Source organism: Leopardus geoffroyi, chromosome C1 (assembly GCF_018350155.1).
Source record: "Leopardus geoffroyi isolate Oge1 chromosome C1, O.geoffroyi_Oge1_pat1.0, whole genome shotgun sequence".
Taxonomy (NCBI): Eukaryota; Metazoa; Chordata; class Mammalia; order Carnivora; family Felidae; genus Leopardus; species Leopardus geoffroyi.
The window spans coordinates 22007951-22022580 of NC_059328.1; the positions used below are offsets into that span (position 1 = coordinate 22007951).

At 51.5% G+C, this 14630-nt stretch overlaps 1 protein-coding gene across 4 annotated transcripts in view; it reads right to left on the bottom strand.

Moving 5' to 3' along the window:
• Nucleotides 1-2603: 2603 nt before the first annotated feature.
• The window catches only part of MECR (mitochondrial trans-2-enoyl-CoA reductase), a 31702-nt gene continuing 19675 nt past the window's right edge, over nt 2604-14630 (bottom strand). For 2 of the 4 annotated variants that reach the window (XM_045476398.1, XM_045476401.1), the window contains exons 4-10: nt 12725-12868; nt 9992-10094; nt 8869-8971; nt 7443-7516; nt 4558-4618; nt 4326-4398; nt 2604-2937 (exon numbers count right to left, since the gene is read on the bottom strand). In XM_045476398.1, coding sequence (XP_045332354.1) covers nt 2777-2937; nt 4326-4398; nt 4558-4618; nt 7443-7516; nt 8869-8971; nt 9992-10094; nt 12725-12868 — 719 coding nt within the window. In that variant the 3' untranslated portion in view covers nt 2604-2776. The other 2 variants (XM_045476400.1, XM_045476399.1) reach the window with 2 other exon arrangements.

Sequence of the window (14630 nt, forward strand, 5' to 3'; positions counted from 1 at the left end):
CCACTTATGGTTAGCTAACTTCAGAGACAGCCCAAATTCTACAAAATTAAATAACACAGAGGCTTGTTTCTCATGTAAAACAAATCCTGAGGTGGGCAGCTGGGGCTTCTGGGTGCCAGGAACCCAGGCTTCTTGGATCTTGTCACTGACCCATTCTTAACATAATCAAAGACGACTGTACGAATTCCAGGAATCAGGTCTGTGTGCCAGCCAGGAGGAAGATGGAAGGGGAAGAAACAGCTACAGGCTGGATGCTGGCTATATGTTAAAGAGGTTCTTAAGAAATCAACACCTACCAATTCTGCCTGCATCACAAGGGATGGACCTTGTCGCTGCAAGGAAGGCAGGAAAACTATTTATTCCAGGCTACCATGTGCCTATGTAAAAATCACGTGTTCTTAGAGAACGGATATTTGGGGGGAAATGACAAGATTCTAACATAAATGCCCTGCCTCCATAATATATTTTGCTTAATCTGGTCCCTTAGTCTAGAAGGCATGTCTCCCTTCTCTGAGAAAACTATAATCATCCTTTAAAGCACAGCCCAGGGGTGCTGGGTGGCTCAGTCGGTTAAGTGTCTGACTTCGGCTCAGGTCATGATCTTGCAGTTCGTGAGTTCGAGCCCCGCGTCAGGCTCTGTGCTGACAGCTTAGAGCCTGGGGCCTGCTTCAGATTCTGTGTGTGTGTCTCTCTCTCTGCCCTTCCCCTGCTTGTGCTCTTTCTTTCTCTCAAAAAGAAACATTTAAAAAAATAAAAATAAAGAAAATAAAGCACAACCAAATGTCACCTCCAGACCCCTAGAGATATTGTTCTTAGGATGTTTCGCACGGCCCTCCACGGGGTCTCTAACCATAGTGTTAGGAACCTTCCTCCATCGTGTCTATCTCCTCTGAGTCTGTACCAGGGGCTGCCCCCCCTCCATGGCTGCAGGCTCATCATTCCCCTAACCCAACACTGTGGACTCCTCCTGAAGAATCTAATTCTAACCGTTCATTCCTGTAGCCTTTGGGCAGCCTCCTCCACCCTCTCAGGCGTTTTTTTCAAGGACAGAAGACAGGGGACGGGAGGGACTTGGGCAAGCTGGGGCTGATCCTGAGCCTACGTGCACAAGGTAGCAACTCTTATCAAGAGGACACGTGCAGACCTTCCCCAGCTCTGGGCTGAAGCCAAGTCCTTTTCTCCAGAGGACACACAAGATGCTCCCAGAGGCAAGAGCATTAGGTCAGGGGCCTACGTACGTGTCTGTGATAAGCCTGGGTGCTCTCTGGTCTTCTGAGCCAGTTTTCCCATATCACCCTGCTGCTGAAAACCCCTCTGTGCCTCGCCAGTTCTGAAGGGTAAGTCCTGACTTCTCGAACCTTCCTGCTCTGACCTGTACCCACAGCTCCCACCTCAGCCCTCACACTCTCCAACCTCAGGCAGCAGAAGCAGGCTTGTGCATATGCTGCTGGTTCTGCTGGATGCATGTTTTCTTGCTTGGCCTTCACCATATGCTGTGGATGACACTTCTTCCACGAAGCCTTCCTTCAACCCTCAGGCAGAGTTGCCGTGTCTCCAGGGCCCTCTGGACACCTCTGTCAGAGGCCTCATTAGTATGCTGGGAAGGTTGGTCCCCTGCACTAGGCTAAGCAGCCAGAGGGCCAGCCCCTGCCTCCGCCCCCTCACAGGCATCCCTAGCCTCAGGCACACACTGGGTATCTAGTAAATACTCCTTGAAAGAGGCTCTTGAGCTAAGAGAAAGTAGGCCCGGTGACCAGGGAACATTCCAGAGTCTCTAGTTTTTTTCCATCAGGGTGAGTGGATCATAAGGGAAACAAAAAGTCACATGATGTCAAACTCTTCTCTTTCTCTGAATAAAGCTACTCATTTTCAGAACCGACTTTCATGTCAGGAAGGCTCCCCTGACTCCAGGCCTAGGACAAGACCTCAGTTATGCCATCATAGCACTTCGCATGCATCTTCTTTAGCACTTGAATCACCAGGGTAGTGATTATGGGACTGTTAGCTTAATTCAGGGTTTCTCAACAGTGGCACTATGGACATCTTGGGCTGGATCATTCTGTTGAGGAAGGCTGTTCTGTGCACCAGATGCTATCTGAGCAGCATCACTGATCTCTACCCACTAGATGCCGATCGCACCCTGTCAATTATGACTGAAAACGTCTCCAGACACTGTCAAACGTCCTTGGGGGCAAAAGGACTTCAGGTTGAGAAGCACTGGTGTAACAACTATTTCCCTAGTTAGGACAGACATTCCAGGAGGGTGGTCCAGCCACCTGAGACCCCGACTCCTTGGCTCCTTAGCCTGGCATTCACCCTCTCAGGTAGCTGATCCTCCTCCCGTCCCATACGGAGCCCTGCACCACCCAGAATGAGTCAAACCTTCCTTTCTGCTCCTCTGGGACAGCCTGGGGGTGGAGACTGCATCCTACTGGCTTTTGTACCTGCCAGTCCCCACCCTCACTTTGCTTTCAGGGTGGTCAGGAAATCATCGCTGGAGGACAAGTTGGAGGATGGGCAAGGGGGCTTCTTAATGCTGGAATGGCAGGTGCACAACAGAGGGTTCTTCTCGACAGGGATGACTTCTGTTGGTTTTGTGTGTGTCTGTTCTTAGGAAGTTCAGACTTTATTAGATACCCAGGGGCTGGCCCTGGCTGGCTTCACAACCCCCCTAGTCGGAGGGCAGCCTGGGGAAAGCTGAGGGCCCTGACCGAGGGGCCCGAAACCAGTCCTGCCGATCCGTCTTCCCTCCCACCTCACTCTGGCTCCTATGCGATTAGCACATGGTCAGAATCTGCTTTGAAGACACGAAGGGCTGCATTGAGGCTTCCAAGGCACGCTGGTAGTCCTGCAGTGGGACCTCGGAGCAGGCAGGGGCCGTGAGCTGGCCTCGGCTGATGAGACTGCACAGTGTGAGGATCAGCTCCTTGAACTGGGCTGTGGGAGGTTGGAGGAAGTCAGACGTGGGAACAGTGGCAAGACAGACCGTGGGCCACCCCCAGTGGCAGGAGCTGGCGCTGAACTCCAGGAAAGCCCGAGAGCCCAGGCTTGGCCATGGATAGGGAGGCTGTGGAGGCAAACCGGTCCCCGGCGGGGTAGGACAGAGGAGACGGGGAGCGGCCCCAGGAGCTGATGGGCAGGCAGAGTGGTGGCTACGAGGGCGCAGACCCACAGAACCTGACTGGGATGTGACTGGGAGTCCTGAACGGCGGGAGGGGCAGGATTACTTTGAGTCAGCTAGAAGAGGCACAGGGAGGGGTGGGTGTGCCTGGCGGGCCAGCTGGAGTGGAACAGACGGGCTTTGCTCAGGGAAAGGAGCTTTCCCTGAGAGCCCGGGGCTCCCTTAGAACCCTACGAGGTGAGAGGTCCCGAACATCCCCTCTTAGGGCCTGCCCCCAATATGGTCCAGGAAGATGGGAAGTGGCAATATGGTCTTGGCTTAGGCTGACAAATGTTTTTTCATAGACATCAAATCATGCAACATTCAACTCTGACCACGCCCCCTGTTGAAAGAGCCTCGGTGGATCTTCACTTGCCTTTCAGGTAGAGTCTGAGCTCCTTAAGGTTTGCAAGGCCTGTCATAATCTGGTCGCAACCTATCTGGCCAGGCTCCCACCCTCCGCAATGGGCTTTTGCACGGGCTACCTTTCCGGCCTGAAATACGCCACTGACGCCACCACTCTCCTCCCCGTCATTGGGGCGACTCCATGTGATTCTTCAGTCTCAGCTCGAGGGGTCACCTTCTGGGCAGCCAGCCCTCCAGAAGAGGAAGAGTAGTGTACTGGCTCAGGTTCTGGACTCGAAGAGACTAGTTCACACTGTGGCTGCACCACTCCCTAGGTGGGGCGACTGGACAAGCTACCTAACCACTCTGAACCTCAGTTTCCTCCTCTACCACACAGGGCTAACGACGTCTAGGCAACTATGATATCCAAACTGAGATGGAAATAATTTGTGCAGACCCCAGGGTTAGGCCAGGCAGAACCTATCACTAGTAATGGTGGGAGCAGGATTTGAACCCAGGTAGGCCGGCTCCAGAATTTACTCCCTTTACGTGGCTGTCTTCCATGGCAGTTTTCCCCACTGGCAGCTGCTCGGGACGGGGACAGTGCCTGCCTTGTTCAGTGCCGCCACCCCCCAGGACTAGCCCACTTTACCCCAATACCTATTTGCTGGCTGCGGCTGTGGCTAGAGAATATTTTCCTTTAAACTGCCGTGGTGCTGGGGAGCCAATCACCTCTCCAGAGCTCAGAATGGCTGGTCACTTCTGCAGTAGGCACTGCCCTCTCATGTGACCGATCGCAATGGGGCCATCATCCACTCACCTGGACTGTGGTCCTTCTTCCACTGGGATAACCAAAAGCCTCGAAGTTTGAGATCCTTAAAAATGAGCTGGCTCTGTGGACACAACAAGGACGTACTGGGCTCTGAGGGCAAGCACTTCGGGTGATGCCTAAGGTACAGACCCGCCTACCCCCACCCTCCTGCCCAAGGACAAGGGCACCATGTGGGTTTGGACAACTGTGGTGTCCAGGTCTGCTTCCCTCACCAGCTTACCACAGAGGCTATGACAGGCTGCTTGGCCATTCCCCCGTAGGTCACCATGGTTCCCCCAGGCCTGAAGAGACCAGAGAGAACAGAGTGGGTAGAGACAGAGATAGAGCTCTTCTCAAACCTGCCGGAACACTTCTATTCCCACCCTGGTTTTGTTAAAAAAAAAAATTTTTTTTAATATTTATTTTTGACAGAGAAAAAAAGAGAAAGAGAGGGTGGGAAGAGAGAGAGGGAGGGAGGGGCAGGGAAAGAGGGAGACACAGAATCCAAAGCAGGTTCCAGGTTGTGAGCCGTCAGCACACAGCCCGACGCGGGGCTTGAACTCACGAACCGTGAGATCATGACCTGAGCCAAAGTCAGATGCTTAACTGACTGAGCCACCCAGGCGCCCCTCCAAGCCTGGTTTCTGAACCTTGATCTCAGAATCCTTGGGAATGTTTCAAAAACTACAGATTCCTAGGCTCGACCCAGACCTAATGTATCAAGAAGCAAGAACCTGTGTTAAAGTCAACCAACAAACACGTTGCCACATGACATGATGTTTAGCCAGGGTTGGGAACCCACTGATCTAACCACCCAGCCGGGCTTGGATGAAGTGTTACAAAGAAGCACGCTCTATTGAGAAGAGCTCGAGACCTGGCACCCCTCCACTCCTAGATGTGTGGCCTTGGGCAGTGCACAGACACTGGTGCAGTGCAGACCTCTGCCCTCCGTCTGTCCGGACTCACCTGAGGATCCATGAGGTGAGATGGCCATACAGATAAGGAACAGTGTGGGTGGGGAGAGGGAGGCCAGTGGGCAATTGCCGTCGCTGTAGGAGGGGTCTTGCCAGGACCTGCTGTCTGACACCCATACCCGCCCCAGCAGTCCAACAGGGGAGAGGCTCAAATGATTTTTAAAAACTAGTAAGCTCGGACTTCTGTGCTCCATTTAACCTGTGTTCCCTTCCCCACTCCCTGGCTTTTAGGAGTCTGCTGGTCAAGGATGATGGCGGGTGTGGACGTGGTGCTTTGTGAACTACAGAGCGGAAGCTGTTGCCGTGTGAGGCACGTAACTCTTTGTCCATGAGGTTTGTGGGCAGTTTGGTCTTAAGTTCCCTTCGCCTGACACCTGTCCCAGAAAGTAGCTCCTTTCGGGGATCAAGCCCTCCCCCCCCCAACTCCCCACAGCCTCTGCAGTTGTTCTAATCTGAATAGCTGACGTTTACTGGGCGTTTTTTAGGGGCTGGGGCCAGGTCTGAGCATTTCCATGTGCACTGATGTGGTGAGTCGTCCCTGGGACCCCCAGGGAGCACTTTCATTGCTCTCATTTTACAGCGGGGAAAATGAAGCCCACCTGTCTGTATGGCGATTTGTGCATCACCTCAGTGTCTTTAGACGACCCTTCTAAGGCAGAAAGGGTTTCTATCCCCCCACTGTACACGCGAGGAGACTGATGCCTGGATCTTTTATGTATTGCCTAACTTTTCACAGGCCCACAGCTCGTAAGTAGCAGAGCTGGGACTTTCTGACTCCAGCGCCTACATCTGTAACTACTGCTCAAGGCTTCCTCCTACAGCGAGTGCCGCGGGGGTCACGGGCTGCCCTTGAGGCTGCCGAAGTAGGGCGGGACGGGTGTACGCAGGAGTCATGAGAACTTGGGGTTAAGCCTGGCTCTTCCACTTCGTAGACTTTGGGCAAGGTAATTACCCTCTCTGGGCCTTGTATCAACGGGGATGGGCAGAGTATCCCCCTCTTTGGTGGTTGTGGAGGGGGGCGGGGTAAGTCAAGCACTCTGCACAGAGTCTGGTGCACAGGCGAATACTCAGCGATCACTATCACAGCTCTCTGACCACATGACCCATCTCCCCATCTAGCCTAGGAGTTCTAGAGAGTTCCTTCAGTGTCTGAGCCATCTCTGTGTCCCTTAGCTAGTGAGTGCTAGCAAGAATGTGTCAACCAATGTTGCTGAGGGGATTCCTGCTTTAGTTGGAAAGTTCCTCAGCTCAGGAACTTTATATATATATTTTAAATGTTTATTTATTTTTGAGAGAAAGAGAGAGAGAGAGAGGCAGAGCACGAGCGGGGGAGGGGCAGAGAAAGACGGAGACACAGAATCCGAAGCAGGCTCCAGCCTCTGAGCTGTCAGCACGGAGCCTGACGCGGGGCTCGAACTCACAGACCTTGAGATCATGACCTGAGCTAAAGTCAGACGCTTAACCGACTGAGCCACCCGGGCGCCCCAGGAACTTTATATTAATGGCAAAAAGAATGGAAGGACACCCACTGTTAATATTGTCAACAATGCTTATCCCCCTTGGTGGTGGGATGATAGCGAACTTTCCTGCTTAATTTTTCCTTTGTCCTTTTTGGGGGAAGATTTTATTTTTTAAGTCATCTCCACACCCCACATGGGGCTCAAACTCACAACCTTGAGATCAAGAATTGCACCCTCCACCGACTGAGCCAGCCAGGTGTGCCCTATCCTTTGTACTTTTACATGCTTTCAAAATGCTTTGTAATAGCAATAACGTTACCTCTAAAATTAGAATCTATTTTTAAAAGCTAATAAAAAATTTAAAAGCTAACAAGCTAGGACTAAGTGACTTTTGAAGAGGCCCCTAGGTTATGAATCCTTAACTGTTCCCCTATCACAGAAAGCTTAGCCATCTACTTCTGGGGTCCCTTGGAAAAACAAAGCGGCTGGGTCTGTCGGTCACCTCTAAAGGAACAGGCTGAGAAAGGAAGTGCCTGGATAACCAGGAAATGATGGCGATCCATTTCCTACCCAGGGTTATGCTGACCTGGCTTGGCTTGCGTTGCCCACTGGGATTGGGTCACTTGCCAGTCCTCCCAGCTACAAGCCCGGAGAGCTTGGGCCAACAAGACTTGCAGGGCCAAGGGACTTACGCTAAGTGTCGCAGCAGCTCTGTGGAGCTTTTCCCGCCAACACAGTTGAGAGCAAGTCGGGGCTGGGGCATGTCCTAGAAAATAAGGAACCTGTAGTGAGGGAGCTACCACTGTATGTGTGGGATTTCTTTCTTTAAAAAAACTTTTTTTTTTTTTATGTTTATTTATTTCTGAGACAGAGAGAGACAGAGCATGAGTGGGGGAGGGGCAGAGAGAGTGGAAGACGCAGAATCGGAAGCAGACTCCAGGCTCCGAGCTGTCAGCACAGAGCCCAACGCGGGGCTCGAACTCACAAACCGCGAGATCATGACCTGAGCCAAAGTCGGTCACTCAACTGACTGAGCCACCCAGGCGCCCCTCTTTCTTTCTTTTTTTTAAGTAGACTTCATGCCTAGTGTGGGGCTTGAGCTCACGACCCTGAGACTGAGAGTTGAATCCTCTACCGACAGAGCCCGCCAGGTGCCCCCTTACTCGTGGGGTCTAAAGCTTGCCACAAACAGCACTTCCTTTCCACAGGTGCTGTGTCAGGGGGTGGGGGGCAGTGAAGGAAAATGGGATAGTGTTGCCTTCACACTCTGCTCTGCAAGGACCTTTGCTTTATCAGCTTAATCCTGTTACGTTTTGGAATTTTGTTCAAAACTCCTCTCTGGGAAAGGACAGACAGAGGGCACGTACATTCCTTCCCGAAGGACTCTAGGTCCCCCAAGTGTACCTCTTCTCTGTGCTCACAGCTCAGTTTGAGTTAGAGGTGCTGATCTGCTGCTCCGGAAATGTTCTTAAGAGGCAGGTGTTCTCGAGGGAGTGTGTGTGTTTGGTCACTCCTGGGTTCAGGAGAAAGACGCTGAAGTTTGGTCACCTATTAGGTATGCTGGGGGTGGAGGTTCTAGAAGGTTAAGAGGCTGTGAGTTCAGAGAGACCTGGGGCCAGCCCTGACTCCACTTATAACTGTGTGGCTTTGGCGAAATCCTTTATCTCTTTGGAGACTTGGTTTTCTCATCTAGAAAAGAGAGAGCACCTGCTTTGTTGACCTTTTGTGGGGATTATCAGATACAATACAAAGAAAGGGCTTCAGAGACGTACTCCTTTCCTTTCTCTTCCTTCTCTGTGGCTCAGTTTCCTCAGGTCCTCTCCCAGCTCTGAGACTCACACTAACTGTATGGGCTGATGTGGCCTGCTAAAAATATTCAAAAGTACAAATAATCCAGGGTTTCTTGGACTTCGTCTGTCTCTACCGCCTCCCTCACAGCATCTGGGCACTTGATGCATGCTGTCCCCTGGCTGAGGGAATGGGTTTTGTCCTTCCACAAAGAGACGAAGGGAGGATTTGGAGAGAAGTGACGGGGCCAGTCCCAGCTTTTCTATCAGGTCAACTTTTTCCAGGGAGATGAGCATGGAATGAAGGCTCAATGCCCCTCAGCCTACATACCTTAAAGAAATTTTTCATTTCATGCTTCCTTAGCTCCTCTTCTGTGAGAACATGCTCGGCCCCTAGACTCTTCAGTCTGTCAGTCAGCTTCTGGATGTCAGGCCTAGAAACCAAGCACAATCCACAGCCCTTAGTCACTCCTGCTGCCTTTCTCTCCCAGAGGCTCCTAGGACTCCTCTGCTATGGCTGTGAGAACATGAGTTTCTCTTTGTGGGAAGCTGGGATTGAGGGTAAGCCAGGCCCTACGCAGGGGCTGGCTACCGGATTTCATCACACTCCAACACCTCTTGGCCTCGGTTTCCTCACTGGCAATACAGGGTGATTTCCACAGTCCTTGCCAGCTCAAAGGTGCTAGAAACCATCTGGCCCAGGGAGAAGTCATTTCACTTCCTGATTTTGTCTACTGAAATGACAAACTTCATTTCCTTTCTCCTCCTCTTTTCAAGGGGCTCTTCAGGGTGTTGTGCAAACATACTCCAGCCCAGGGGTGGCTCTGGGCCTCTTTGGCCAGGGCAAACACACTGATTTTTGTTAACACAACTGAGGGAATAGGGAAGGGAAGCGAGTGTCAATTCTCCCCCAAAGACTGGCCTTCCACCACAGATATAGCCACGTTTGTTGACAGTGAGGCTTAAGGAAACTGGATGGCATGATGGAAAGAGAACAAGGCAGGGAACTAAGTCTATTACTGACTTGCTGGGTCTTCCTGAGCAAATGGCTTCCTTTCTCTGAAGCTTGTTTCCTCACTGTAACACAGATGACAAGCCTGCCCCAAGGGGAGAAAGGGCCCCGGGTTAGACAGTTTTCAAAAGGAATAACAAACATAGCTTAACAGATTCCCAAAGATGAAGCGTGGCCTTGAAATCACGAGGTTATCACAGACACAAAAACTCCAAGCTGCTCAGCAAGGGTCGGCTTCAGCTCCTTCCTGCTCTCCTTTTACATTTGGGATATTCACTCATCCTATAGCCAGAGGCCAAGTGGGCCTCCTTTCTGGCGGCTGAAGGATCTGTCTGCGGGCTGCTTATGCACGGGCGCCATCTGGTGGACACAGGGGTGCTTGCAGGGATGCTGGGTGGAAAGGCCTAAGTCTCGTGCACTGGGATCAGGCCCCCCCACGCACCTGTCTCGGACCACATTGACGGTCCTCAGGCCCAGGGCTGCGGCGATCTGAATGACTGCTTGCCCCACTCCACTGTTGGATGCATTCTGGATGACACTGTCTCCTGTAGAGCCAGGAAGAGACCCAAGTCAAGTCCTGAAGACCTGTAAACAGGTCAAGTGCTTCCTATCGGGGATACTATTGTAGGGCAAGAGGTGGGAGTGCTCAGGCTCAGAATGACCCAGGACCTGGCTGCTGAGTCTTCTCAGATCTTGGAGTGTTGCTTACTCTTTTCCCAGTGACCCCCCCCCCCCCACCTCCAAATTCCATGACACCCATGGTGCCTCCCAGGGCTTGGCCATTAAGAGTCCATACTATATGTAATTTAGATCCCACTGTGTAAACGATTTTATATTGTTCATCATCCTCTCGATTTTTATGCCCTCAAATCTCTTAGATTATTTCCATGGTTTGCAATGTTTCCCTCCTTCTCTCTTCCTTCGTTTTGAAATCCCATATACTCCTTGAAGCACATCTCAAGCGCGGCCCCCTTCCCATCTTCCTTCTGTGTGCTCCTCTGGCTCTCTCTCCGCACATGGTGTGCCCCGTCTTATACTTGGTTGTGGACATGCCCATTTCTAGCAAGAGCCTGCAGCTTCCTGAGGACATGGCCATGCCTTATTCCCCCTTTGTGCTGCTCAGTAAGGGCACACTGCCTTGAAATGGGATCAATGCTGGAGAAACCCAGAGCTCCAGAAACAGCATCCTACAGATAGTCTGTGGTCAAAGCCGAGGCTTTGGAACTAGCCAATGGGGGAGGCAGCGTGGCATGCTGGGGAAAACGTGGGCTCTGAAATCAGATCGATCTGGTGTGAGTCCCGGCTTCCCCACTGGCTGTAACTGAATGACATGAGAGAGGTCATGACCTCCGTTTCCTCCGCATAAAACGGGAATCCTGGGAGTGCCAATCAGGATGCTCCGGATTAGTCGAATGCCACTGTGTCCAGGAAGGTGCTCTGTCACCCCTGAAATATGATCTGAAATGCAGGGATCTGGTGCTACAGACAGGGGATTTCCTGGAAGAAGAATGCCTATTCTCTGTAGGCAGGAGTCAGCTCACAGATTGTCATCAGTGGGTTATGAAATCAAGCTAGTGGGTTGTAAGCAACATTTTTTTTTTTTTTCAGTTAAGATTGAGGAACAGAGAACTAAGAAGAACACACTGCATCACACATAGTAAGGGCAAATACTGCTCCATAAAACTTTGGTTTCCGTTATATATATATACATACATATATCTATGTACTGGATTACAGTGTAAAATGTAATTCTTACTATGGGTCAGTATGACAATTTAGTTTAACACTGATCTAGCCCAGACCACACCTGCCCTCAGGAAGGCAGGTGGAGAGATGCCACGGGCAACTGAGGTGGGGTGGTGTCCGAATACCCTGATGTCCACCATAACTGTGGCCCAAATTAGAGGTGGCCGGAGGGGATGAGACGCAGGTGACCAAAATGTCTCCTTAACCAGGACTGGTTTTCTCCACCAAAGGCTCCCGGGATCGCCCTGGCACAGCTGGGAGAACCTGCCTTTCTCTTTGCAGGAAGCTGGGACTGGTTTTCAGCCAGCTACAAGCATTAGTGGCAATCTAAGCTTATCGCGTTCCAACATCTCTGCCTCAGTTTCCTCACTGGCGTGGCAGAGCTAGACTAGGTGACTTCTATAGCCCGTGGACATGCATAGTGTGAAGGGTGACCTTCCAACAATGGGAGGCCAATGCTGAGGTGGGTTCTTTGAGGATCTTTGGAGGCCTCCTCCCAGCAAGACTGAGCCCTGCTCGCCCACAGCAGTAATCAGCCTTCACTGGCTTTTCCTCCTTTCCCTGGCTCCCTCTCCCAATCCTTCACTCCTGCTTCCTGGGATCACCTCCCCAGCAAACTGTCCACCCTCACTCAGTCCTTGCCTCAGGCTCTGCTTTCAGGGAACCCCAAGTAGAACATCCGGCTTTGTCATTTCCTTGCTGAGTGATCTCGCCCAAGTGGTTTACTTCTCTGGACCTCAGTCTCCTCCTTTATGAAAAGGAAGAATAATAAAAGCAGCGCTTAATTACTGCGCTGTGTGCCAGGCCCCGCGCTGTTACACCGCAGTGTTCCAGCTAACCATCAAAACCCCTTATTGCCCGTTTTATAGGTGAAAAATCTGATGATCTGAGAGGTCAGTTCATAGCGAAAGGTGATTCTGGTATTCAGACTGAGGTTGTCTGCCTGGGGCCTGAACTCTCAACCAGCGATACCAACCTCACCACACTGCTTTGAAGATTTAATGCAGTCACTGGGGTAACGCATGGGAAGGCACTTATGTGACCTGGAAAGTGCCATAGAAATGCTGAGTGGAATTACTCAGTTCAGCATTTTACTGAGAACACAGGCACTGTCTATCTTGTCTGGCTTTGTTGTGTCACAGACCTTAGCACAGCGCCATACGTTTCCGCTGAATGGCAGAATCCCATCCCAAGCTCTAGGGAATGTGATCCCTCAGCGGTTTTCCAGAGTGTTCTCCTCATGGGGTTCCAGCACACTTTCTAGGAACTAAGCTAACAAAACGAAAGCAGCAACCACACACTTGCCCAGGTTAGGGGCCTGTCTTCCTCTCGGCCCCTTACTGGTGAGCTGCCAGGGCCTCGGGGTCAGGATGTGGGTCACACCCAGTCAGGAGATCCCAGCCTGCTCCCCGCACCTGGCGGTTCCTACCTGGCTGCAGCTGCTCAAAGTCCATCAACATCCGGTAGGCCGTGCAGGGATTGACACTCAGGGTGGCGGCGCTCTGAAGAGGGAGGTCACTTGGAACTCCGATCAGTGCTTCCTCGCTGAACACAGCCTCAGTCCGCCAGGTTCCTGAGTCAGGGGATGGGGCCGGGGTCGTGAGAAAGGCTCTCTCTCCACAACTGGCCCCAAGACACCCTCCTCACTAAATGGGCGCCTAAGACATCAGCCTTCAATTCAAGTAAGACTCAGGGAAAAAAGAAGATCTTGAAATCCTTTTGAATCTCTGAGTCCTCATGATAGCGATTTTGTTATTAGCACATTAGTTCCATCAGATGTAGCTAAGGATCTGAAGCTACTAGATTCTGAGTAACATCACAACCAGGGCAAGAGACGCTGCGAAAGCCTCCCTTTCCCTATTCGGTCCGCATTCTCCTTACGTAGGGCACGTTGACTTGGGCGGTATTACGGAAAAAAGCATGAAAGTAGAAGTCAAAGGCCTAGCTTCGGGACCTGGTTTCGCTGGTCTGCTGGTTTGCGCAAATTACTGCATTTTGGTTACCCTCATATGTAAATGATACTGGCCTCCTCCAAGAGCTGCTGCACAAATCAAATGACACAGGGAAATGACAAACTCCTGTAAACTGGAGAGAAGTGACCATTAACCTCCAGGCCACGTTCTAGCTGCAGACAAAAGAATTGTAAAATGTCAGTGTTGAGAAGGCCCTTAGAGCATCGAGTTTAACCTCCTCATTTAACAGGGTAGGAAGCCAAGAAAGCGACTTGCCCAAAGCCACCCGACTAATCTGGGCGCCCCACCTACAGATACTTAGTGTGCACCTACTGGGGGCCACGTGCTCGGACAGTGTAGACGCGTTCTGTCCTTTCACGGAGTTTCATTCCAGGGGAAATCAGGCGAGAAACAGACAATTGCAGTGGGGAGAATTCCTTGAGATGGGGGTCAGGGACAGCTTCTCTGAGGAGGCGCAGGCTAAGAGTTAAAGGGTATTGAGGCCAAGAATGTCACTCACGGAGTACACCAAGAATGGTCTAGGAGAGGAAAAAGCATATGGAGAGGCTCTGAGGCAGGACAGACAGAAGATGGACCTAGGAGGATACACGCTGCGGGGCAGAGAGTGATGGGAAGGCAGGCTCGGGCCATGGCTGAAGTGGCTTGGACCACAGGAACGTCCCCCAGACTCTCACGATCCTGACCCACAGTAACCGTGAGCTATGCTGTCCCTCAGTACATTCGCATATATAAATATGTACCCCTACATGTAACAGAAATCAAAGGCTCATGGGACAATATTTACCCTACTATGTATGATATCCTGTTATTTTCTATTCTACTGTGACTGATTTTAGGGGAAAAAAGTGCCGTTTGCAACCCATTGGATCAATTTCACTGATGGGTCACAACCTGTATCTGACAGGTGCTCACCCATGCGGGCAGGATCCTGTGTAAAGCAGAGGTGAGGAGAACAGACTTGGAGACAAACAGACGTGATTCAAGCCTTGGCTCTTGGACCGTGCACTCGCTAGGTCGCCTTAGAGAAACTGTTACTGGCTTGGAATCTGGTGGCGGTGGTATCTTAGGGGCCGCTCTGGAGCGTGTGCACCTGCCCGGTTGCTGGGATTCTAATGGTACCCTGGCTCCACACGGTCAGGGGTGGGGTGGAGGGGACAGCCTAGGTGACTACTACTTGCGCTGTAAGTGGAGAGAGACAATGTGGGTTTTAGGGACCAGGTAGTATAGACAAGAGGCAGGAACACATTCTATTAAGAGCTGCACTGGTAGATCTGTGGCTGAGAAAATAAGACACTGAAAAACTGACGGGTTCCTTTGGAATCTAGGCGGTATCCTGGCATTTTTCTGGGCTTCACCCAGCCT